Source organism: Lepidochelys kempii, chromosome 12 (genome assembly GCF_965140265.1).
Source record: "Lepidochelys kempii isolate rLepKem1 chromosome 12, rLepKem1.hap2, whole genome shotgun sequence".
NCBI classification, from domain to species: Eukaryota; Metazoa; Chordata; order Testudines; family Cheloniidae; genus Lepidochelys; species Lepidochelys kempii.
This window is the reverse complement of record NC_133267.1, coordinates 34,963,495-34,988,800: the sequence shown is the minus strand read 5'-3', so window position 1 is coordinate 34,988,800 and position 25,306 is coordinate 34,963,495. Positions and strand designations below refer to the sequence as shown.

Below are 25,306 nucleotides of genomic sequence, written 5' to 3'. Positions count from 1 at the left end.
CAATCTGTGCTGATTTCCCTAAAACACCCGGCTCTTCCTTGGGACGACTAACACGAGTAAGGGCCAAGTGACCAATCCTTTTATGTTCCATTATGCAAGAACAATTTTCACCTGATGCTTTTTACAGTGGCCCAGATCCTCTCCTGGCCAGTACTTTTAGAGACAGCAAGGACACTGGCAGATGCCTGGTTATTGCTAGATGGAGAAGAATTCCATGGGGTGAAAATGGGGGGTTGTTCTCACTGAAAAGTACTTTGCTGCTGCTATATAAAGACTCATCCCACTCCTGCAACTTGTGCATGAGGCACTAGAGAAGCAAAGAGTTGTTATTAATTATTATTATTACTATTATTCGAAAACATACAGTTAGGATAACCTGTAAGCTTAAAGGATGCAATACTAACTGACCCCGCAGGCCTAGAGATCCCATTCTTCTCTCTTCCTGGATGTAGGAGGCTTTCTGCTGTGGTGTGAGAGACAGTGGGATGCCACCATTGTTGTACATGGTACAATACTGAATAACTTCTTCAAAGGCTCCCTTCATAAAATAAACATCTTCCTGCCCCTTTAAAATAAGGAGACAAGCTACGTCATTAAAAATATTGACAGTTAAACGCTTTGCATCCGAGATGTGCAGGTTCCCTTGTGTATGCCATTATCTATCCCATAAAACACATGGACACATGCCTCTTATAGAATGCAGCATTTATGTGGAATGAATCTGAGTGACCCTGGTAGTGAAAAAGTGTTTATTTGTTTTTTTTAAATAGAGAATAAAATTAACTCAGACAATTAAAGCAGGCAGGGAAACAAAGGAGGCAGTTTCTCGGAAATGTTGTCCATTTTTTCCCATTGAAATTTTGGTGCAAAAAATCATTAACACTTTTATTTTATTTATTTTTTTACTAGTTTTACAGCTGTTTGCAAAACAGGATGAATTTTTCTCAAACATTTACGCTGAAATCTCGTCCTGGTTTTTTCAGTGCTATCCACAATGTCAAGGCAAAATGTCTTTGAAATGGTGGCTTTTGAAAATTATGATGTAATTTATGAAAGCACCATCTACCTGTGTCTGAAACCCTTTGTATGGCTGTTGCCTAAGCCCTGGTCTACACTAGGACTTTAGGTCGAATTTAGCAGCGTTAAATCGATTTAAACCTGCACCCGTCCACACAATGAAGCCCTTTATTTCGACTTAAAGGGCTCTTAAAATCGATTTCCTTACTCCACTCCTGACAAGTGGATTAGCACTTAAATCGACGTTGCTGGCTCGAATTTGGGGTACTGTGGACACAATTCGATGGTATTGGCCTCCGGGAGCTATCCCAGAGTGCTCCATTCTGACCGCTCTGGACAGCACTCTCAACTCAGATGCACTGGCCAGGCAGACAGGAAAAGAACCGCAAACTTTTGAATCTTATTTCCTGTTTGGCCAGCGTGGCAAGCTGCAGGTGACCATGCAGAGCTCATCAGCGCAGGTGACCATGATGGAGTCCCAGAATCGCAAAAGAGCTCCAGCATGGACCAAACGGGAGGTATGGGATCTGATCGCTGTATGGGGAGAGGAATCCGTGCTATCAGAACTCCGTTCCAGTTTTCGAAATGCCAAAACCTTTGTGAAAATCTCCCAGGGCATGAAGGACAGAGGCCATAACAGGGACCCAAAGCAGTGCCGCGTGAAACTGAAGGAGCTGAGGCAAGCCTACCAGAAAACCAGAGAGGCGAACAGCCGCTCTGGGTCAGAGCCCCAAACATGCCGCTTCTATGATGAGCTGCATGCCATTTTAGGGGGTTCAGCCACCACTACCCCAGCCGTGTTGTTTGACTCCTTCAATGGAGATGGAGGCAATACGGAAGTAGGTTTTGGGGACGAAGAAGATGATGATGAGGAGGAGGTTGTAGATAGCTCACAGCAAGCAAGCGGAGAAACCGGTTTTCCCGACAGCCAGAAACTGTTTCTCACCCTAGACCTGGAGCCAGTACCCCCCGAACCCACCCAACGCTGCCTCCTGGACCCAGCAGGCGGAGAAGGGACCTCTGGTGAATGTACCTTTTAAAATGCTATACATGGTTTAAAAGCAAGCATGTGAAAGGATTACTGTGCCCTGGCATTTGCGGTTCTCCTAGATGTAGTCCTAAAGCCTTTGCAAAAGGTTTCTGGGGAGGGCAGCCTTATTTCGTCCTTCATGGTAGGACACTTTACCACTCCAGGCCAGTAACACGTACTCGGGAATCACTGTAGAACAAAGCATTGCAGTGTATGTTTGCTGGCATTCAACCAAAATCCGTTCTTTATCTCTCTGTGTTATCCTCAGGAGAGTGAGATATAATTCATGGTCACCTGGTTGAAATAGAGTGCTTTTCTTCAGGGGACACTCAGAGGAGCCCATTCCTGCTGGGCTGTTTGCCTGTGGCTAAACAGAAATGTTCCCCGCTGTTAGCCACAGGGAGGGGGGAAGGTTGAGGGGGTAGTCACGCGGTGGGAGGAGGCAAAATGCGACCTTGTAACGAAAGCACATGTGCTATGTATGTAATGTTAACAGCAAGGTTTACCCTGAAAGAGTGTAGCGACTGTTTTATAAAATGTGTCTTTTTAAATACCGCTGTCCCTTTTTTTTTCTCCACCAGCTGCATGTGTTTCAATGATCACAGGATCTTCTCCTTCGCAGAGGCGAGTGAAGCTTAGAAAGAAAAAAAAAAACGCACTCGCGATGAAATGTTCTCCGAGCTCATGCTGTCCTCCCACACTGACAGAGCACAGACGAATGCGTGGAGGCAAATAATGTCAGAGTGCAGGAAAGCACAAAATGACCGGGAGGAGAGGTGGAGGGCTGAAGAGAGTAAGTGGCGGGCTGAAGACAGGGCTGAAGCTCAAATGTGGCGGCAGCGTGATGAGAGGAGGCAGGATTCAATGCTGAGGCTGCTGCAGGACCAAACCAGTATGCTCCAGTGTATGCTTGAGCTGCAGCAAAGGCAGCTGGAGCACAGACTGCCACTGCTGCCCCTCTGTAACCAACCACCCTCCTCCCCAAGTTCCATAGCCTACACACCCAGACGCCCAAGAGCGCGGTGTGGGGGCCTCCGGCCAACCAGCCACTCCACCACAGAGGATTGCCCCAAAAAAAGAAGGCTGTCATTCAATAAATTTTAAAGTTGTAAACTTTTAAAGTGCTGTGCTTAAAGTGCTGTGTGGCATTTTCCTTCCCTCCTCCACCACCCCTCCTGGGCTACCTTGGTAGTCATCTCCCTATTTGTGTGATGAATGAATAACGAATGCATGACTGTGAAGCAGCAATGACTTTATTGCCTCTGCAAGCAATGATTAAAGGGAGGAGGGGAGGGTGGTTAGCTTACAGGGAAGTAGAGTGAACCAAGGGGCGGGGGGTTTCATCAAGGAGAAACAAACAGAACTTTCACACCGTAGCCTGGCCAGTCATGAAACTGGTTTTCAAAGCTTCTCTGATGCATACCGCGCCCTCCTGTGCTCTTCTAACCGCCCTGGTGTCTGGCTGCGCGTAACCAGCAGCTAGGCGATTTGCCTCAACCTCCCACCCCGCCATAAACGTCTCCCCCTTACTCTCACAGATATTGTGGAGCACACAGCAAGCAGTAATAACAGTGGGAATATTGGTTTCGCTGAGGTCTAAGCGAGTCAGTAAACTGCGCCAGCGCGCCTTTAAACGTCCAAATGCACATTCTACCACCATTCTGCACTTGCTCAGCCTGTAGTTGAACAGCTCCTGACTACTGTCCAGGCTGCCTGTGTACGGCTTCATGAGCCATGGCATTAAGGGGTAGGCTGGGTCCCCAAGGATACATATAGGCATTTCAACATCCCTAACAGTTATTTTCTGGTCTGGGAATAAAGTCCCTTCCTGCAGCTTTTGAAACAGACCAGAGTTCCTGAAGATGCGAGCATCATGCACCTTTCCCGGCCATCCCACATTGATGTTGGTGAAACGTCCCTTGCGATCCACCAGAGCTTGCAGCACTATCGAAAAGTACCCCTTGCGGTTTATGTACTCGGCGGCTTGGTGCTCCGGTGCCAAGATAGGGATATGGGTTCCGTCTATAGCCCCACCACAGTTAGGGAATCCCATTGCAGCAAAGCCATCCACTATGACCTGCACATTTCCCAGGGTCACTACCCTTGATATCAGCAGATCTTCGATTGCGTGAGCTACTTGCATCACAGCAGCCCCCACAGTAGATTTGCCCACTCCAAATTGATTCCCAACTGACCGGTAGCTGTCTGGCGTTGCAAGCTTCCACAGGGCTATCGCCACTCGCTTCTCAACTGTGAGGGCTGCTCTCATCTTGGTATTCATGCGCCTCAGGGCAGGGGAAAGCAAGTCACAAAGTTCCATGAAAGTGCCCTTACGCATGCAAAAGTTTCGCAGCCACTGGGAATCGTCCCAGACCTGCAACACTATGCGGTCCCACCAGTCTGTGCTTGTTTCCCGAGCCCAGAATCGGCGTTCCACAGCATGAACCTGCCCCATTAGCACCATGATGCATGCATTGGCAGGGCCCATGCTTTCAGAGAAATCTGTGTCCATGTCCTGATCACTCATGGGACCGCGCTGATGTCGCTTCCTCGCCCGGTATCGCGTTGCCATGTTCTGGTGCTGCATATACTGCTGGATAATGCGTGTGGTGGTTAATGTGCTCCTAATTGCCAAAGTGAGCTGAGCGGCCTCCATGCTTGCCTTGGTATGGCGTCCGCACAGAAAAAAGGCGCGGAACGATTGTCTGCCGTTGCTCTGACGGAGGGAGGGGCGACTGATGACACGGCTTACAGGGTTGGCTTCAGGGAGCTAAAATCAACAAAGGGTGTGCCTGTACATCAAGGAGTATTTCAGGCAGGACTGCACGGAGGGTTCCAATAAGAAATGGTGCACCTAAGTTATTGTTGTTATTGGAACAAGGAGGTTAGCCTGGCCTCTGATTGATACATGGCTAGATTTACCTCGCTGCACCTTCTCTGTAAGTGACTGAAGTGTGATCTAGAAGAATGAGTTCCCTAGACAGGGGAGGGGGGGAAGCAAATGAGTACAAAACAAATCTGGTCTATTTCTTGTTTTGATCAACTCCATCTATCTTTTACATCTTTGGCTGGCAGCAGACGGTGCAGAAGGACTGCATGCCATCCACATCTCATGGCTGCTTGGCAGAAGATGGTACAGTACGACTGCTAGCAGTCCGTATCGCCTGCCCGCTCACCATAAGACGGTTCAATAGGACTGACTGCAGGACTAAAGAGAATGACCTGCTCAAGTCACTCCAAATTTAGTCCCTGCGCCCATGTCTGCCCAGGCGCTCCTGATCGACCTCACAGAGGCGACCAGGAGCACCTCAGACATGACGATGACGGCTACCAGTCGTACTGTACCGTCTGCTGCCACAAGGCAAGGGGTTGCTGCTATTGTGTAGCAATGCCGTACTGCGTCTGCCAGCACCCAGGAGACATAGGGTGACGGTTACCTGAGCGGGCTCCATGCTTGCCGTGGTATGGCGTCTGCACAGGTAACTCAGGAAAAAAGGCGCGAAATGATTGTCTGCCCTTGCTTTCACGGGGGGAGGGAGGGAACGGGGGCCTGACGATATGTACCCAGAACCACCCGCGACAATGTTTTAGCCCCATCAGGCATTGGGATCTCAACCCAGAATTCCAATGGGCAGCGGAGACTGCGGGAACTGTGGGATAGCTACCCACAGTGCAACGCTCCGGAAGTCGACGCTTGCCTCGGTACTGTGGAAGTGCTCCGCCGAGTTAATGCACTTAATGCACTTAGAGCATTTTCTGTGGGGACACACACACTCGAATATATAAAACCGATTTCTAAAAAACCGACTTCTATAAATTCGACCTAATTTCGTAGTGTAGACATACCCTAAGAAACTTCATTTCATTTCCATGGATATTCACATACAAGATAGGAAACATGAAACCAGTCTATATAATTATTGTTGTACCTGATTTTTCAGCATGCATTTTACTGCCATCCACTTTTGCTCCGAGCTAAATGGAATTTCCTTCTTTCTTATATAAATATCTTTTATATCATCACTTAATTCCATCTAAAATAAGGAAATTAAAACTATTACTGAAATACGAAACAATGCCAGTTTTTGCACATGCTCTGTATAGCACTTTTACGTACAGTGAGTTACCAACATTAAACAATGATCACGTCTTTATGCAGGACAGAGAAGCAAAGAGAGAGATTAAGGCCCACAGTTTCAGAAGCTTTTGCTTATCTGAGCTGCCTAATTTGATATACCTTAAGCCTGTGTGGAGGTTTGTCTAAAAGCTCTGTGCTAAGAATTATTTTGGGGAAGTTCTATGGCTACGCAGAAGGTCAGACCAGAAGATCCCAATGGTCCCTTCTGGCCTTGGAATTTATGAAAAGCCCAGTTTTCAGAAGTGATGAGTAGCCATGATGCTCATTGACTTCATCTGCAGTTGTGGGTGTTCAACTCTGAAATTCAGGGCCTTCATGTCTTAATCTGGGCACTCAGAAATTAATGGACATTTATGAACATTTAGGCCTATGTAACTTTCCCAAGTCTGTGTCAAAGCTCAGAATAGAACCCAAAATTCCTGACTCCCGGTCTTGTTCTTTAATTACAGGACCATCATTCTGTTGATTCATACACATTCCACCCTTCGAAAAAGAGGAAGATTGCAAAGAATGGGCAGTGGTTTCATTTATTTCCTATAGCCTCAGCTCAGAAAGGAACTAAACTCCAAAAAGCCCCCTCAGAGTGTTCCTCTAGGGAGCTGACAACTTGAAAACTAATTCAGTTGAAAAATACATTCTGTCCAAATTGTGACACATTGATTCATATTGATTCATATTTAACATGCTGAATATCATGTAGTCAAATAAGCCATGCCCTGCACTGATGTTGCTATATTCCAAAGGTTCCATTTTGGGGGGTGTTTCCTGTCACTCTGGGGGTTTCGACCGCTTTGTAAAAAAAAAAAAAAAAATCACTCGGCTCTGGTACTTTTCCAAATCGCAATGGTAGCATTCATACAGGTGAAAGTGACTACATGAGGTGCAATGCAGTGCTAAATCAGGCCCATTGTTTGTGGTGGACAGTATTTTGCACTCTACACAGGAAGGTCAAAAGAACAATCAAAGAGTTCTTTGTTTTTCACAACTGTAGGAAAAAAAGGTAAGGAAGTAACAGATGACAAAACTACAAGAAAACTCTCTGCCATGACTTCTAATTTGGCTTGTGTATGTTCATTTGTCTGCTGTTTCCTTACTGGTGTCTGCAGAACAATGGAAAGGAGTCTGATTTCAACCCAAAAGAAATCCATTGTGCAGTGTAACTACACAAACCAGCCAAGTAAAACCATTATTGCTATAGCATGGAAATGCTCTGTGAAGGTGTTTGCCTGTGGCAGCAGGCATAGATGTGTGTGGCCGCGCGCACACGTGTGGGCTGGGGTAGAGGGGACAAAGATTCTTGCAAGAAGGACCAAAAAGAAGCAAGAAGAATCTGAAGTCAGTCTGTTCAATTACTGACTGCAATAGATAATGTCCAGTGAATTCAGCTTATTTTGCAAGTTTCTGCGTTACTAAAGGACCATATTCTCTTTCTCCCCAGCTCATATAAGGAGTTATTAACTACCTACACAGAACCTGACCCTAGCTTGAAGAAATCTGCAAAAGACAAACAAATATAAGAAACCCTACCTTCATCGCAAGAGCAATAAGGGCTCCCTCCGTTGGCTGGCCCATCACAGTATTTTTTCTGATAATAGCATTATTAGCTACACAGCCAGCCTAAAAGTGATATATTTGCATACATTATTTTTATATGAAATATTATACGTTACATATCTCCCTCTAATTAACTGGTAAGATATTGCAGAGCTAGAATGGCTGCTTTGTGACAGCTTCCTGTTCATGTCAAGGTGAGCTAAACTAAGGAGGTGGGATCCAGATCCAGGATAGGTTAAAACCCAAGGTCAGAATTTGGCATCAAGGTTGAATCTGAGGGCTAAGGGTCAAGTTCAGTGGCACAGCCATCGCGTAATATTTTGGATCAAAATACCAGCAATTTCAAAAGATGGCTCTTGTACTTTTCCACCAGTTTGAGGAGCTTCCAAATCAGTAGAACTGGTAAAAATATTGAATGTTGGGGTATGTAAGGGTTAAGTGAAGACCTGGGTAACCGCTAGCAGGGTATTAGGGAGGAAGGCACAGGCAGGCACCGTCTCTTTGCTTGATTCTCCCTTCCCTTCTCCATGTTAAGGATTGATAAGTGATGTAGCTGCATAAGGAATGTGGGGATCTAAAGGATACCTTTTGGGTAAAGCAGGGTTATCTCCCTCTCCCGTCCTGTCCCAGCTACATAAATGAGCTCAGGCTCCCTTCCCTGCAAACTGCTGATTAGGGGAAACTTGTGGCTACAATTACTGCAGAGAAATGCATCTTCAAAGTAAAAATGTCTGTAGGATATGTTTAGTGTTGTAAACAGTAAATAGGGGCAGGAATAATTATATTCCTGATATGGGTGTTCATATTACTCAATAAGGGTTTTGGAGGCATTGTAGTAAATGTAGGTATTTATATACTAACTTAGATAAAAGGAGTGTGCTGTAATTAATTCAGTGGTTACTTGACAATTGGGTCGAGGGGAACAAGTATCGCAATAAAGAAGCCCATCTACTCAATCTGCCCCGGGTCCGCCTGTCCCTCTTCTAACATTTAATCTTTCAAATTCTGAAAAATGAACATGCAAATGTTGAACTATATTTTCATGATTTCCCTCTCTTTGAATCAGCTCTACAAATCCGACCTGGAAAGACTAGTCCCTTCTAATTGTGGCTCTAACATGCAATATAAATCTGAGGGGTGGGTTTGGATCAACCCGTTCCCAAAACTGAAAGGCGATTAAATCTGAGGTTCCAGTTCAGGCTATTTGCATATGCAAGTATCTGATTTCCACATACAATTGCATGTGCAAAATTAGTGGTAAAAATTGCACATGAGTGTCTATGAAAATCAGATCCCCAGTACCTTCTGAAATCAGTGAAGATTCTGCCTAACCAGCTGGCTGTATTTTGGAATTGCAGCTACTCTACACAACAAAAACTAATAAAGTCAGTTGCTCCTTGTTCTATGCATCACCACTGCATAAACTCTTATCCAAAATTGCAAAGCATTTCTGCAAGCCAATGTTTCTGGCTTCTCCCTAGATATTTTGATGATTGTCACCTGCTATAAACCACTGTCATGTCTGATATAGTAACTGCACAAAACCCTTCTCTAGGTCCTCTTGCTATAGCAAGGACATGTTCAATTAGAGCCAATAAAAGTGCAGTTTCAGTAACATTCATCATACAAGGAGAGCATCATAAATTATAATTGAGTGAAAATGGAGTAGTTTGATTAATATTTTCTACTTACCTCCACTAGCTTTCCTACTGAGACATTGGAAAATTCCTTAATAACTTCCTTTGATGGTAACAGACACACACTTCCTTTCCCACTGTATCCAACCCCGCTCACCTGGGGGAAAATATATTTGGAAGGTGCATACATAAAATTTCTCAGTGTCTAGCTGAAATATATGACAATCAATATTTTCTCCTTATACAGCACAACATCTCTGGGGACATTTATGATCTATTTTCAAGGCATGCTGGGATTAATGTGTTTTGCTGGGAGCAATATTTATAGCTAAGGTGGCAAATACTGTAATAATCAAAGTGCAGTACTATCTAGGGATGAGAAAACTCACTTTGCCATCTTTCAATCCTATTGATCATCATGGGCTTTAAAGTTTGGGTACAGTTCAATCAACGGGCCAAATTCTTAGTTAGGTGCAGCTACATTAGATTTGCCAGCTGGAATACAATATACTAACCTATGCTCCTGTTTTATGATTATTGATTGCTGAAGGTGTGATTCTCCACTGTCTTTTATGGTAGAAGTTTACACCCACTATGCACTGGTGTGATGACAACAACATGCAAGGCCATAGCTAATCAGGCCCCATGGCTATTTAAAAAAAAAAAAAAAAAGCATCAAGTCAACCTGCTAGTAAATGTTTGAAAATGTTTCTGCTAGAAATGCCAACAGCAGCATTAGCACTGCTGGCAGGACCATCTAAATATTCTATGCTATGTTTATGCTCATGATATTGCTGGGAGCTTTGTGTGCAAAGCATATGTGATTTCATCAACCACGCTCTTTCAAGTACAGCACGCTCACTTGGCATGAGCAGCTTCTGTGACTATGGGGCCTCATTCGGCATTCCTTCAATACCCCACACTCCCATTCATGTCAGCGGGAATTTCAGATGCACAAGGAATAAGCCCGTAGTCTAATATAAATACACATACATTTAGAACATCTTATATAGGAATTGACCATGCAAAGAACTGAGACTGATGGACGTCCAGGACTGGACCTATGCTAAATTAAATGTGAGCAATCTCTTAGAATCATAGAATCATAGAATATCAGGGTTGGAAGGGACCCCTGAAGGTCATCTAGTCCAACCCCCTGCTCGAAGCAGGACCAATTCCCAGTTAAATCATCCCAGCCAGGGCTTTGTCAAGCCTGACCTTAAAAACCTCTAAGGACGGAGATTCTACCACCTCCCTAGGTAACGCATTCCAGTGTTTCACCACCCTCTTAGTGAAAAAGTTTTTCCTAATATCCAATCTAAACCTCCCCCACTGCAACTTGAGACCATTACTCCTCGTTCTGTCATCTGCTACCATTGAGAACAGTCTAGAGCCATCCTCTTTGGAACCCCCTTTCAGGTAGTTGAAAGCAGCTATCAAATCCCCCCCTCATTCTTCTCTTCTGCAGACTAAACAATGCCAGCTCCCTCAGCCTCTCCTCATAAGTCATGTGTTCTAGACCCCTAATCATTTTTGTTGCCCTTTGCTGGACTCTCTCCAATTTATCCACATCCCTCCTGTAGTGTGGGGCCCAAAACTGGACACAGTACTCCAGATGAGGCCTCACCAATGTCGAATAGAGGGGAACGATCACGTCCCTCGATCTGCTCGCTATGCTCCTACTTATACATCCCAAAATGCCATTGGCCTTCTTGGCAACAAGGGCACACTGCTGACTCATATCCAGCTTCTCGTCCACTGTAACTCCTAGGTCCTTTTCCGCAGAACTGCTGCCTAGCCATTCGGTCCCTAGTCTGTAGCGGTGCATTGGATTCTTCCATCCTAAGTGCAGGACCCTGCACTTATCCTTATTGAACCTCATCAGATTTCTTTTGGCCCAATCCTCCAATTTGTCTAGGTCCTTCTGTATCCTATCCCTCCCCTCCAGCGTATCTACCACTCCTCCCAGTTTAGTATCATCCGCAAATTTGCTGAGAGTGCAATCCACACCATCCTCCAGATCATTTATGAAGATATTGAACAAAACCGGCCCCAGGACCGACCCTTGGGGCACTCCACTTGATACCAGCTGCCAACTAGACATGGAGCCATTGATCATTACCCGTTGAGCCCGACAATCTAGCCAGCTTTCTACCCACCTTATAGTGCATTCATCCAGCCCATACTTCCTTAACTTGCTGACAAGAATACTGTGGGAGACCGTGTCAAAAGCTTTGCTAAAGTCAAGAAACAATACATCCACTGCTTTCCCTTCATCCACAGAACCAGTAATCTCATCATAAAAGGCGATTAGATTAGTCAGGCATGACCTTCTTGTGGGCTTGAATGATGAAGTCAGTATAATTTCATGGACCATACCTCTGCCTGGAATCCATCTGAGGTTACTAGCTGAGTTACTGTCATCTCATTGGCTGTCAAAGTCCCTGTCTTATCTGAACAGATGACATTACAGCAACCTGATGGGAGGAAAAAATTTTATCAGAACTAATGCAACGTGTAAATGAACAACTAGATTAGATGCCATAGAAATGTTATAACATGTTACTTGTATGTTACAAACATGAGCCATTACTGGGCAAAGACCTATGTGAGAGAAAGAACAAAATACAAAAAGCTGGGTGAATTTTCTAACCCCTCATTAAGGGCTACAGAGAAAACCAGTGCAAACATGTTTGTGCCTCTCCAGTGTCTTGATAAGGCACTGTACTACCATGTATATGATTTGGGTTTGGGAGCTGGGAGGAGATAGCTATTGGAAGGAAGGTTCCATCACTCTTGAACATCACATGTTGCATGGTTCAGAGAAGGCATTAATTTCTGAGGAAGCGATCAGAAGCAGCAAGATCATGTGCTAATGCAGCAGTTACCGACCAGCTGGGAGGAAATATGGGAATAAAAGACAAAAACCCCAACAGATGGTGAGACAATGGGTGCCCAGGCACCCAAAGACTCACTCAGCAGTTCTTCATTCTCTTGGACGATGGTGCAAGGGGGATCCCAATGGCACCTATTTTTGTTTTGGGTCAAGATGGGTTCGGTGGCCTGCTAAACCCAGGGTTGTGAGTTCAATCCTTGAGGGGGCCATTTAGGGATCTGGGGCAAAAATTGGTGATTGTTTTTGCTTTGAGCAGGGGGTTGGACTAGATGACCTCCTGAGGTCCCTTCCAACCCTGATATTCTATTCTATTCTATTCTATTCTATTCTAAGTCCCTGCTCCACCACAAACCTTTTATGGGACCTTGGGCCAGTCATTTAGCCTCACAGGATTTGTCTACACTGCAATAAAACACCCACAGCTGGCCCGAATCCGCTAACTCAGGCTTGCAGAACCTGGGCTATAAAATTGCAAGGTAGACGTCTGAGCTCAGACAGCTACTTAACAATTTTGTAGCCCCACCGCCCAAGCCCCTCGAGTCCGTGTCAGGTGACTCGGCCCAGCTGCGGGCGTTTTGGTGCAGTATAGACACACCCTCTGTGTCTCCATTCCCTATTTGTACAATGGGATAAAAGCTGTTCCCTACCTCACAGGGGTGCTGTGAAGATAACTACATTGAAGATGCTGAGGTGCTTAGTTATGACAATAATGGGGGCCATAAGAGTCCCTAGGGCAGATAGAGAGGCAATTCCACATTCAAACTCTGCTTGGAAATAATAAAACATTTCAATACAAATGCAATACAATTCAACACAACACAAATTCTGGACCTGATTCTCATTTACACTAATGCCTCTTTGCACTGCACTGACAACGTAAAGCAGATTTAGAGTGGGAGTGAATTAGCCTGATGCCCATTTTAAGGCCAGTTTACACTGCTACAGCAGTACAAAGAGGCTTTCATGTAAAGGAAAATCAAGTCCTCTAATTTTAGTCACTTAAATGGACGGAATCATTTCCCCAGAAGGTGGCAAAATGGGTTTAGCTCAGATATGGTGATGATGATGAGGGCCATACAAGAACCCAGACAGAAGAAAGGAGATTGGCCTGTGATTAAGTTAATTGCAATTTTGAAGGATTAGTGCAGAGCAAATCATTATCTTTCATTAGTCTGAATTTAATTATTCGCAGAATTAAATAAAAAGTTGAATGAAGGACAAATATGCTCTTTACAAAAGTTTTGTGGACTTGTGTTGTTAACAAGTAGGAGAATGTTGCTCCTTGTAATGCTTGGACATTCTTCCAAAGTTCCTAGTTATTGGATGAAAAGGCCCATTCAGGGCTGGCACTTTTAGAATCCAATCAATTCTTTATGGGGTTGGGGCAGGCAGCTCCACATGTCCTGGCGTTAGAGTCAGTGCAGATAAAATGGAGATAAGGGTGAGAGGACTCTGTTGCTGCTTAGCAAACAGGGACCCTGATCCTGGAGTCCTAACAAGGGCACAAAGGAACACGACTGCTTTCAATATCAGGGAGATAAACACCAGGGAGAGAGAAGAGCTATTTAAGCTAAGGACAATGTTGGTGGAAGAACAAATGGGGCTAAACTGGCCATGAATAAAAATTTAGGCTGGAAATTAGAAGGTTTCTTACCATCAGAGGAGTGAGGTACTGGAACAGCCTTTAAATGCAAGTAGAGGGGGCAAACCACCTAACTCATTTTAAAATGGGATTATGAGACAGGGTTGCCTGTGATAGTCGGGGACTGGACTCAGAGAGCCAGGAGATCCCTTCCAGTCCCATGTTCCATGTTCCTCAGTCAATGGGAGTTATATCTGTGTCATAAATGCAGGGTAAGGCTCCACAGTAGCCATGTGAAGCTGCATGATGCTGCCTTGTGGTCCTAGATGTAGTTAAATGCACTCCATCATCAGAATGGAGAGTGGTGCTCAATATCGGACATCTCCATTTCCCTTCATGCAATGCTCCATACTAACCCATAGGGCCAGGGAGCCTACTAGGAGACAGTGATTTTGGGTGTGCCATTGTGAAGAGGCGGCAGAGGAATATCAGTGAGGTGGGCAGGTAGACAGGGAAGAACAGCAGTTGAGTTGGCCTATACCATTGTGCCAGTTGCTCTATTGCAGGGGCAGCAGCTGCTTTCCAGCCAGGTACAGAACAGGAGAAGCATATGGACCAACAAAGTGGGAAGTAAGTGAAGAGGCAAGGCCTGGGTGCAGGGGCAAGATAGGCAGGTCTTAGTAGGAGAGAAGGGCTGGTCAAGGACAGCCAATTCCAAGGAAAGAAAGGGTGACAACAGCGCATTAGCCATTTGATCTCGGCTGTGTTCCTGGTATGCCACTTTAGTGGCCATTGGGACTAAAGGAAGAGGATGAATAACATGGTGAGGGGTGAAGAGAGATAATTTTTAAGAATTTGGGTTATTGGGTTGCTCCAGCCCTTGGTTCAAGTCATAACACCAGATAACCCTGGGTTATCTAAGCAAGCTAGTAGCCAATTTGGTTGCAGATTTGTATAGATTGGACAGATGAATACATGGCTTTGTTTTTGGATGTGACCACCATCAGCCTTACCTAGAGTTTCTACTATGGGTAGCTTCTTCACAATCACTCTTTTCTTGGCCATCCTTAGAACGCCCAGCACCAGCGTCACCGTGACAACAATAGGTAGCCCCTCTGGGATGGCAGCCACGGCCAGGCTGGGTTGCAGTATAGCAAAAGAACAGGTTTCTAGTTACAATGGGTCACACCACAAGGCGCTGCACCCACGCATACACTCGAACATTGCAAATAAGCATTTCCAGAAGGCATGAATGTCCTCTTGAATGTGATGGTCTGGAATGGAAATCTCGTGACTGTTGAATATTAACAGCTCAAATTCCCAATACATAATGCAATATAAATATGTACAATAATCCTCTGCATGTCCTTCTCCATTTAAAAGAGTCTGGAGAGTGAGCACAATTTTGAACATTGCCAGGGATAGTTCATTTCCTTACATCTGGGAATTTGAGATTTTTAATCTCTGAAGATGAAGGTTCAACCTTGCTTGGCAGCATGGTTCAATCATACCCACTGACCTCCTCTCCTAGATGATTCAAAGCTATTCTCAGAGAGTTAATTCTATTCTGAGTAGCCTGGACTCCCAAAGGATCTCTTGGTGCCATAGGCTACGTCTACACTACAGCCAGGATCGATGCTCTGAGATCGATCCACCAGCGATGGATTTAGTGGGTCTAGTGAAGACCCGCCAAATGGATAGCAGATCACTCTACAGTCGACCCCTGTGCTCTACCCCCGACGAGAAGAGTAAGGTAAATCAACAGGAGAGTTTCTCCCATCAACCCCTTGCGGTGTAGACCCTGCGGTAACTCGACCTAAGATATGTTGACTCCAGCTACATCATTCACGTAGCTGGAGTTGTGTAGCATAGGTCAACTTACCGCGGTAATGTAGACATAGCCCTAGTAAACCAGACTGGCATCTGGCACTATGCATAGTTATTCCAGAGAAAATACTGACAATCATTTTATAACCCTCTGTTGTTCTGTAGCCAGGTATGAATGGGTCATAAAGGATATCTGCTGTTACAAGGCAATAAATGTTTATATTAAGCATAAAAATTAACTCAGGATTAAAACATCAGTTAAGGCAAACATTTTCAAAAGTGACTACCGATTTCAATTGCCTGAATTTCCGGGTGTCAAATTTCAGACAACTTGGGCGGGCTCAGTTTCCTGGGGTGATTAGTACTAAAGCTGGCCAGAAAACAACAATTCCATTTTCCAGAAAATGTTGAAACTTTGAAATTTGTTTTCATTCTGATAAAGAGTGAAACTGAGACCTTTGGGAAAAAAAATCACAAAAAAATGCGAGCAAGAGACCCCAGGATAGCCAATAAACTGGTGGTCAGAACACTGGCTTGGGATGTAGTAGACCCAGATTCAGCCCAAACTGGAGCCAGTTGGAGCTTTGTTTCTCAGCACCTTTGAAATTCTGAGTCAAGAATTGCTGACAAACTTTTTTCTCCTTTGTCATCAGTGTCCCCCTAGCCATTGTGAGTATGAAACCAAACTACTTTAGTTCCTTCCATGTTGACCTTCATCCATATTTTTATTTCCACACAGTGCTAGATAATGAGTAATCTTAGAGCTATGGCAACACTTAAGGATCCATTTTCCAAATATTACTCAAACAGTTGGTTTATAGTATTTGACTAAGGGGTTGTGCATGTATTTCTATATGTCAGGCACAGATGTAACATTCCTGGCTTTATAAACAAGTTAGAGAAGGGCTAATAATTTGCAGATATAATATTCCTCTTAATTTAAAGCATAGAGATAAGAATAGAAAAATGGCCATACTGAGTCAGACCTATCATCTATCTAGGCCAGTATCCTGTCTCTGACAGTGGCTAGTGTCAGATGCTTCAGAGGGAATGAACAGAAGAGGGCAATTTTGAGTGGTTCATCCCCTGTCATCCAGTCCCATCTTCTGGCAGTTGGAGGTTTAGGGACAACCAGAACACAGGGTTGTATCCCTGACCATCTTGGCTAAATAGCCATTTATGGACATATCCTCCATGAACTTATCTAATTCTTTGTTGAACCCAGTTATACTTTTGGCCTTCACAACATCCCTGGCAATGAGTTCCACAGGTTGACTGTACATTGTGTGAAGAAGTGCTTTCTTGTGTTTGTTTTAAAATTGCTGCCTACTAAGACTTTGCAGTACTTTTATGGCAGGGATCAAGGAAGGCTATGCTTATGTGGATGTCTTCCAAGGCACTGCTCAGTGGAAATATGTTCATGGCAGAATTCAGACATTAGTGAAATAATGTACCTAAATGCACCAGTCTGTTTCCCCCCCAAAAATAAAATAAAATAAAATCTCCAGCCTTCTTTTGTTCCTTCATTTCCCATTAAATGAATAGTAAGGTCAGATTCCATATTCACTGTAATCAACAGTAGAACTCCCATTGGCTTCTGTTGTGCAGAACCAAGCCCCATATTAAGAGACTAACACAAGTACTGAGTTTTTTTTTTCCCCCACAGAAAAAAGTCCCCTCCATTGTCTCAAGCAACCTCTTAGCGGAACGTGTTTCACTGTAATAATAAAAGAGTTCTTTCCAATCCTCACCTCACTCCAATAGTGAACATACCGAGAAGATGCTTTCCTTGCAACCAGCCAATCAGCATTATTAAACCTAGGAGAAGGGGGAAAAAGCCAGTTAAAAAATGGAAGTTAAGGATCTGTGAGGGATTTCAAGATATCTTTCATCTCAAGTCATCGCAGGCTGGACACTCAAAAACTGAGGCACTCCACGTGAAAGGGCCCTTTTGAAAAAGTTGCTCCAGGGACACCGGAATGGATCATAGTTTATGCAGAGCATTCGGGCCAACTCACCAATTATGCAAAAGGAGAAAAGGGTAAGTTGTTTCCCCAGTTTATCCATGCTTTTCTGGAGAGGTGTTTTAGGGGTCTGGAAATGTGAAGAGAAAAAAACAAAATTGGTTTCTGTTATGTAAAATGGGGTGTGTGAGTAGAATCAGTAACAATAAATACAGCCATAATTATTACCACTGAAGCAACCCTAAACTGAGATTGGGGGCTTATTGTGCAGGCATTGTACACCATATACACAGTGAGAGAAAAACGTCCATTAAAGAGTTTATAATCTCAAAAGACAAGACAGAAGCATTAGTCAGTTCACAGATGGGGACCTGAGGCATAGAGAGAATAAGTAACATGCTCAAAGTCTTCAAAGTTTGTGGCAGAGCTGGGACTTGAACCCAGCTCTCTTAAATCCTACTGCAATGCCTGAAGCTCATGACCACCCTACCTACAAACAGCCATTTGACCTCCAGTATTTGTGTAACAATGCGGAGACTCGGGTCCCGTGGCGGTACCACACAGCACTGTACCCACAAAACAAACAGAATTCTTGTCCCTTACCTCTTCCGCTTGCATCAATTTAAACACCTCTCCAAACTGTGAGTTTTCACCAGTTCCGATAACTATCCCCTGGATTAGGAAAATAGCAATGAGCATCATGCAAAATACTGACCTTACTTAAAAGATTCTCTAGCTATTATCTAGAGGTGGATGATATGGAGAGTATATAGGACTCACTTTTCCCTTCCCATATCGCACCAGTGTTCCCATGAAAACAACATTACTCAGCGTTGTTAGGTCTCCAGCTTCCAGTAAGGGATCATCAGTCTTACTGCAAGGCTCAGCTTCTCCAGTAAAACTGGATTCATCCACCAACAGGTCTGTAACCTAATTAAAAATGTAACTATGTGGAGTCTTTATCACAACATAGACTAGCAAACCGATGTTATCATTTATGTGTGAGCTGGTGTTTACCTCTATCAGTCTGATATCTGCAGGAACCCTGTCTCCAATAGAAAGACACACAATGTCTCCTGGGACCAAGTCTCGGGCGAGAAGATGCTGCAGTTTTCCTTTCCTTATGCTGCATTACATTGAGAAAATGATACTATTTAAATAGGCCAAACAGCATGCTAGGCAAATATAAGGACCAGGTCCTTGCCCCAGAGATGATCCAATCTAAATAAGAGTTTATCATCTAACTAAGAATGAGGAAAGGAGATTATATTCCTACCCTGAATTTAGTTTTAATGCACAAACAGATGGGTGGATTATGGAAGCTTTAGATTTCAGTAATAATGTACATTTAACCTGAATATCCTGAATTGGAGTGCTTTCCCCGCAGTTTGAACTTTAAAGACTGCTTACAGGCCGATGAAAAAGACCATCATACTTGGCAAGCTGTTTAAAGGTAGAATTACCGTTGGTGTTTTTCCATGTTGCTGTGCTAAATGTTCACCTTTGAAAAGATTAGGTGCCTACTCTGTGAAATTCATTGGAGGAAACAGGCGAAGGTAACCGGAGTATTTGTAAGGTACAAAGTTCTAAGACCTTTGAAGTAGAAAAGGCCAGGCCTCGTTTTTGACACAATAATTATAACCTCAACATGAACCATTTATTTGTATTCGTCATGATAGAGCTGATTTTCAAGGATACAAGTGTGACGTTACACTCCATATGCTTTATGAATGTGAAAATGATGTAACTGGAATATGCTTTATGCAAAAGGTCTCTTGTAAGGTGTCATTACAAAGGTTATAACCTACTGAATATATTCATCCTATTTGTATGAATGTATCATTCTTGTATCTGAAGCTAGTAATATGAAGTATAACTCTGAGCTCCTATTGTAATTATGCAAAGAGTTGACCATTAATGGTGGTTTAAAATCTTGATGGCTCCCATTGACTAGGACAATTGGTTGTAAAAGCTTTGTTTACTTGCAAACCTCCTAGGGTACGTGCGGGACAGCCCTGGAGAAATGGAGACTAAGGGTATCATAGGACATGTGAACATGTCACATGATGCTGGAATCCATTTTAAACCTGGTGCTTTTCCATTTAGAAGGAGGGGTGGGGACCCAGAGAGACAAAAGATTCCTGCCTTGTGCCAAAGCTATAAAAGGGGGTGGAACAGAACAAAGGTGGCTGCCAGTCATGAGAAATCCCCTAGTTACCACCTGAGCTGGAACTAACAAGGATTGTACCAGGATTGGGCCCAGACTAGGAAGGTGTCTACTCTGTGAAAGAAGCATATTGGAACACCTCCAAGGGTGAGATTTACCTGTAATCAGTTTCTTAATGTATTAGGCTTAGGCTTGCGTGTTTTGTTTTATTTTGCTTGGTAAGTTACTTTGTTCTGTCTGTTATTACTTGGAACCACTTAAATCCTACTTTTTATAATTAATAAAATCACTTTTGTTTATTGATAAACCCAGAGTCAGTGATTAATACCTGGGGGAGCAAACAGCTGTGCATATCTCTCTACCAGTGCTATAGAGGGCAGACAATTTATGAGTTTACCCTGTATAAAGCTTTATACAGAGTAAAACGGATTTATCTGGGATTTGGATCCCATTGGGAACTGGGTGTCTGGGTGCTGGAGATAGGTGACTTGCTGAGCAGTTTTTGGTTAAAGTCTGCAGCTTTCGGGGGCATGGCCCAGACTGGGTCTGTGTTGCAGCAGCCTAACAACACAGTGTCTGGCTCAACAAGCTGGCAGGGAAAATGGGCTCAGAGGAAATCTCAGCACATCAGGCGACAGTCCCAAGGGGGTCTCTGTGACCGAACCCATCACAACAAGTAGTAAAAGGCTTTTTGTAATCTAGAAAGTTGATCCTTAACACTAAAGCAGTCAGACCAATAAGATTTGATACACTATACAACATAACGGACACAAATACAGTCAAACTGTATCATATGCAGAGAAACATTTTTAAACTCAGCATGTGCAATGAATGCATGTATTGACATATGGTTAATTTATGCCCAAACATCCTGCATGTAAATTGGGTATTTGCACATGCACATCAGTAGACAGGTGTCAACTTGGTTGTATGCAAATCCCTAATATGCACACCAATGGGCCAGGACCTTCAGTCCATTAGAGTTGCTTTTTGTGGATCTCCCAGGGTAAAGGTACCCTAATGCCAGAGAATATGGCCAGTGGGGGATTCCCCCTGTACTGGGGAATCATCAGATAGTGTAAACTTGCTGTAGTGACTCCTTTGCCAGTCTCTCCAGCTTCCAGTTTAGGGGGGCTGTATCCAAGGAAAAGGGGACATGTCTGGGCCATCCTTACACTTCAGGAATTTCCAGATGATGGATTTATCCTTTGGCGGGGGGTCGCTGGCAGCTGGTACTACTCAGAGCAGCCTTCAGTACATATGAATTACAGACAGCAGTGGTGCAAAGATGATACAGGGGGGATTAGTTCAAGGATTCAGTCACAAGGCCAAAAAACCAAAAGGAAATGGAAATAAGATAGATCTGTATAAAATAGAATGAGAAATCCTACTCTCCCCTCTTCCCCCCCGGGGCATGTTAGTGGGGGCTGGGAAGCCTAATAAATATGGTAGGATCATTTCTCAGTCTATCAAGCACAAATTCCAACCTGGGATTGATGGTTATTTCCATATGCTCACTGGCAAAAAAAGTTTTATTGCACAGCTCAGAAACCAATATTTGACTTGCAGGTGTAGCTAGACTCTCAATCTTATTGACTGAAGCTAGCTCATCCCTTGGATCATGTGTAAGGCACCTTTGGCTACACACATATAAACCCCATGCTAATCACCGGGGCTCAAACCCCAGGAATGTAAGCAGCGACACACGAACTTCAGCCATCTCTGCTAAAGGAGAATTCCTGCAACTGCGAACACCAGGGCAAGTCATAAGAGGGAGATATATGAAGTGGGCTGTAGCCCACGAAAGCTTATGCTCAAATAAATTTGTTAGTCTCTAAGGTGCCACAAGTACTCCTGTTCTTATTACCAACTGGACACCCATCCAAAGACAGTTATCAGCAATTCATTACATGCACAAGCATCAGAATTGTTGCCTTCATTATCTGGCTTCTTCCCCACAACCAGAACTAAAAGAAAATGAATAGCTCTGCATGACTTACCAGTTACATTCTGGGGGGACTAGTTTGTTGAGCTCTTCCAAAGATTTTTCAGAGCGATACTCCTTATGAGAGAGCAGCATAAAACTAAGTTACAAAAGCAGGATTACTTCAAATGGGCCATAAACTGAGATGCAGAGCTATGCTGCAAAGTTAAGGATTCTTAGGACGTACCTGAATGAAGGCCACTGTAACCACAATTATTACTGCCTAAAGAGAAAGAGGTATTAAATTCATGGGCATGTTAACTGCAGCTAATGCAGAGCTTGCCTTACAGGTGATTCTGAGATTCTAAGGCCAGAAGGACTACTGTGATCATATAAGTCTGACCCTGGGTCTCACACACACCATAGAACTCCCCCAAAATAATTCATAGACCAGCTCTTTTAGAAAGAAAACATCCAATCGTGATTTTAAAATGGCCAGTGCTGGAGAATCCTCCATAAACCTGATCCACTGATTAATTACCGCCACTGTTAAAACTGTATGCCTTATTTCCTGTCTGAATTTGTCTAGCTTCAATTGCCAGGGGATTCCACTTCCAGGTGAATAACTTACCATTGCAATACTCACAGCATCCTCGTATTCTTTAGTAATTACACTTACTAAAGCAGAAGCCAGCAGCAATAGAATGAGCGGATTCTTAAACTAAAATAAAATAAAATAAGAGATTTTTTTTTGTTTCAAAAAACCATTTTATTTAAGAAAAATAATCCTCATTAGTTCACTGTTTAGTGACACAGTTTAATGCTGGACTTCTTTAGAAATAAGAAGAAACATCTAATTGATACAAAGAATTCCTTTAATTAGTGCTACTGCATCATTCTTGCAAATAAATAGGAACTGTTGGATGCTCGGGTCTTTTGAAAATATGGCCATTTATTTAGGGACCTAAATATGGATTTAGGAGCCTAATTTTAAGCTTCTATTTGTGAAAATCTTGACCTCACTCAGTAACCATTGGAAGTGATGTAATTGAGTTAAGTAAGATAAAGAAAGAAACTCCATTCCCCCCACTCTGCCATAGGTTATGAAGATGCACCTTAGTGGAATTTGGGCTTGAGCCAGCTCCCATTGAAGTCAATCATGAAACTCAAGTCCTTAGTTCCCATTCTTAACAAAAAAGATTGCATAAAATACCGTACAGTAAATGAAAGGAGCCAGGCCACAGTGAAATTTAAAAATGTACGTTACAGGTCATTCAAATTTATCAGTGTGAATTGTGTACTCCAACAAGTAACACTTCCAAGGAGACTGAAGGGTTGTTAGAGAGCATGACTGTACTAAAAAAATCCATTCTGTACCCTCAAAAGAAAATCCCTTGCTAAAAGGGTCAAGCAGGTGGGGAGCAAAGCATCCATGTGTCATTTTTAATTAGGCACAAAGAATGCTTTAGAAACAAGCGTAGAAAATTTACTTATGGTTCTATGAAGTTGCTTAAAGAACACTGAATGTGTGTGTGTGTGTGGGGGGAAATCAGTGAAATAAAAATGAACCCTTAAATAAAATAAACAAAATTTACAATCCTTAGGATCCATCTAAAGTGCAACCAGAGGCAAAACTGATTAGTAAGAAAATCACAACAATCAATCTCTATCAAAAAATAATCCCTGTTCTGGTAAAAGCTCCAAGGCACAGATGTAAATTACATTCAGCTTGTGAGATCCATTAATAAACATGAGATTCCATGTGCACCTAATGAAGGATAACTCAGCCTAGAAAGAATAAGATTAAAGACACCACCTCGATAGTTTGTTTCTTGCATTATTTGAATCACTCAGTCTTCAAAGTGATATCGCAATATTGCATTTCTTACTCTAGCACAAGAGCTGAAGTTAACTTTCATCTGAGTTTTACACAGTTCATCCTTTTTTGCTGAAGATTTAGTGCTCATCAGTTTCATTCACGGAACTATGTCGTAACTGAAATCAGAATATACTCCAGTTATCACTTTCTTTATACAACCTTTCATTCTTTTACCACTGGCCTGAGTAGGAAATGAATATCGTTATTGTTATGTAAGTGGTGCAAAGAACGATACGGCTCTTGATTTATACAGTGTACAGCATCTTAAGCAACGGGTGGATCTTTAAATCTATCTCCATGTAATGCAAGATCATGGTCCATGTTTGTAATGATTTCCCACCAGGCTCAGTGAGCCCCTGTGTCTCTATGCAGAGATCATTGCTGGATTGGGGCCACAGGAATAAAAGCCATACAATTTCTAATATATGGAAGCACTAAGATCCAATCAGAACAGATTTTCTCACTGTTGAGTACTACTGCACAAATGTGAAACCACCTTTTAATGGGCTGCACCATAATTACACATGTAATCCTTACCTGGTCTAGATATTTCTTCCATATAGGTTCTGTATTGTCTACTGTAAACTCATTCCAGCCATGTGTTATTCTGCGTTGTAGCACTGAAAACTCTGAGAGTCCAGTTTGTAAATCAACCTGGAGGGAGGTTGAAATCAGTGTAAAATCATCCAGGAAAACTGCATCATGCAATCAAGCTGCATTAAAAGTAATAAATACATTTGGCCACAAGTTCAGATCTAATATTTGACCAAGTCTTATGGCTTTCATTTGTACTCCCCCCACAGATGACACTTGACCAAATATCCAGAATGATCAGACACGAAAAACAACAATAAAAGAGAACCACTGCTTTTGTACCAGCTACAAATCTTTGGAGGCTACTATCATAAATCCAGCAGAGGGAGCACAAATTCATTAACAAATCCCATTTCCAGATTTGTGGTGCCATTTGACGAATGACTAAATAAAAACCAACTAAGTAACTAACTAACTTCTGGGTTCACTAGAAACAATAGAAAAAAAATAATCAATGTTTTGCCAAATAAAAAAAAAGAACAAACAAACATGGAAATAAATTGGGTCTGCAAGTTTGAGAGATGGCAGTAGTGGAGAATAAACTAAAAATTAAAAACTATATAAAATACTTAGTACAACAATATTCCCTGGTCCCTAGCTTTAGTGGATCAGCATTTCCTAGATTTCTATCCTCCAGCATATTCTTTTCATACATATATGATCATGTTTATATTCCTTACAGTATATTATTAGTTTTTGCCCATTGCAAACTGTAATATAAATTGAGTATTTAAAATATTCCTCCAGAGGCAGAATGCAACCCAGTGTTCCTTTTGGGGAGGTGTATATGTGTGCGTTTCCCCACATCATCTCTTACACATGGCTACGTGTAAATCACATGATCCAGGCCCAGGGAAAACCCCATGTGATGTTTCAGGGAATCATCTATGGTTCTAGAGCTACAAAATGAATATTATTGATTTAGATGCTTGGAATGCTGTGGGACTAAGGGAAGAAAATGGGGCCATATGAGAGTAAACTGGGTGTAAACTGGACACGAATGAATTTAGGCTGGAAATTAGAAGGTGGTTCCTAACCATCAGAGGAGTGAGGCTGCGGAGCAGCCTCCCAATAGGAGTCGTGGGGGCAAAACTCCT

The 25,306-nt window shown here is 43.1% G+C and overlaps 1 protein-coding gene across 4 annotated transcripts in view; it reads right to left on the bottom strand.

Moving 5' to 3' along the window:
- Positions 1-25,306, bottom strand: part of ATP2C2 (ATPase secretory pathway Ca2+ transporting 2) — a 50,087-nt gene that overhangs the window by 11,487 nt on the left and 13,294 nt on the right. For all 4 annotated transcript variants that reach the window (XR_012154535.1, XM_073308079.1, XM_073308077.1 and 1 more), the window contains 15 exons: positions 24,153-24,269; positions 22,368-22,457; positions 21,984-22,019; positions 21,813-21,874; positions 18,663-18,771; positions 18,426-18,575; positions 18,249-18,317; positions 17,700-17,775; positions 17,433-17,499; positions 14,868-14,992; positions 11,756-11,853; positions 9,432-9,533; positions 7,713-7,802; positions 5,977-6,081; positions 409-565 (listed from right to left, as the gene is read on the bottom strand). Coding sequence is in view for 3 of the 4 variants with exons in the window: in XM_073308079.1 (XP_073164180.1) it covers positions 409-565; positions 5,977-6,081; positions 7,713-7,802; positions 9,432-9,533; positions 11,756-11,853; positions 14,868-14,992; positions 17,433-17,499; positions 17,700-17,775; positions 18,249-18,317; positions 18,426-18,575; positions 18,663-18,771; positions 21,813-21,874; positions 21,984-22,019; positions 22,368-22,457; positions 24,153-24,269 (1,453 nt within the window). In the remaining variant the exon portion in view is untranslated. The remainder of the gene's footprint in view (positions 1-408; positions 566-5,976; positions 6,082-7,712; positions 7,803-9,431; positions 9,534-11,755; positions 11,854-14,867; positions 14,993-17,432; positions 17,500-17,699; positions 17,776-18,248; positions 18,318-18,425; positions 18,576-18,662; positions 18,772-21,812; positions 21,875-21,983; positions 22,020-22,367; positions 22,458-24,152; positions 24,270-25,306) is intronic.